Source organism: Triticum dicoccoides, chromosome 3B (assembly GCF_002162155.2).
Source record: "Triticum dicoccoides isolate Atlit2015 ecotype Zavitan chromosome 3B, WEW_v2.0, whole genome shotgun sequence".
Lineage (NCBI taxonomy): Eukaryota > Viridiplantae > Streptophyta > Magnoliopsida > Poales > Poaceae > Triticum > Triticum dicoccoides.
The window spans coordinates 798923139-798924179 of NC_041385.1; the positions used below are offsets into that span (position 1 = coordinate 798923139).

Genomic DNA, 1041 nt, shown 5'->3' on the forward strand with positions numbered 1-1041 from the left:
ATGGAATGCGACCTGTACCGGCACGTCGACGACCTCATCGCTCAGACGCTCACGGACGGATCGAGTCATCACCGCAACGCGAGTACCATAAAATATGGCCGGACTGGATGGTGACAACCGTTCAACCGGTTTCCACAGACCAACGAACAGGTTGCGCCGCCGGCCGGTCTCATCCCATTCCAGCACTACACATGCAGTAGGTGCTATGGAAAATGGAAACCGATAAGAAACTAATAATGGTGTATTATTGGGCCAAACTGCCGGGTAGTTCTGAGAATTATTATTGGGCCAAACTACCTGGTAGTGCTGAGAATTTTTTTTGTATATAAGACACGAGTGTGCTTGGTACATTGCATCCCAATAAGGGGGAAGGCACCTCAAAGATACACAGACATAAGCGAGGAGGATGGCAAAGCAAGGTGTAGACGTTGCAGTGGCGCTTGTCCTCGTTGCCTTCGCAGCATTTCCATCAGGTTTATTTAGCACACAATATGAAGTGCTTCATTTGTACGTAGTATTTGGGCGGTGATTACTTGCTGTACCTAACGCAACAAATCAAACTCATTAGCTCTTGCATGCCGCATATTTTGTTTTTCCAGTGCACTCCATCGGCGTCTGCAACGGCGTGCTGGGCAACGACCTGCCGGCGCCGAGCGACGTCGTGAAGCTCTACCAATCCAAGGGCATCAACGCCATGAGGATCTACGAGCCGGAGGGCAACGTCCTCAAGGCGCTCAGCTCACGTCGGCAAGGCGCTTGTTGACACACGAACACGTCACGTGTACCCTCGACGCCGGGGGTGATGCACCGCAGCTCACGTCGAAGGAGACCCGACCGACAGCGCGATACGCAAGACAGTCGACGGGCGTTTTTGCAGACCCGAAAACCCTACACTCCCGGGAGGGACCCCGTCAGGGAGCGCAGCGGCTATGGGCTGCCCTAAGTCGATTCGCTCGCCCCTAGAGCCTCTACATTCCCAGCTCTCAAACACGAAGAACAGCGAAGAACGAGAGAGAAAAACGATGGAGAGATAAAACGTAG

General features: G+C 53.1%; 1 protein-coding gene across 1 annotated transcript; it reads left to right on the forward strand.

Moving 5' to 3' along the window:
• Positions 1–372: 372 nt before the first annotated feature.
• LOC119282316 (glucan endo-1,3-beta-glucosidase GIII-like) lies at positions 373–815 on the forward strand. The gene is made up of 2 exons (XM_037562583.1): positions 373–473; positions 600–815. Exons 1-2 carry the CDS (start codon positions 407–409, stop codon positions 761–763), a joined length of 231 nt encoding a protein of 76 aa, XP_037418480.1. The 5' UTR covers positions 373–406; the 3' UTR covers positions 764–815.
• Positions 816–1041: the final 226 nt, after the last annotated feature.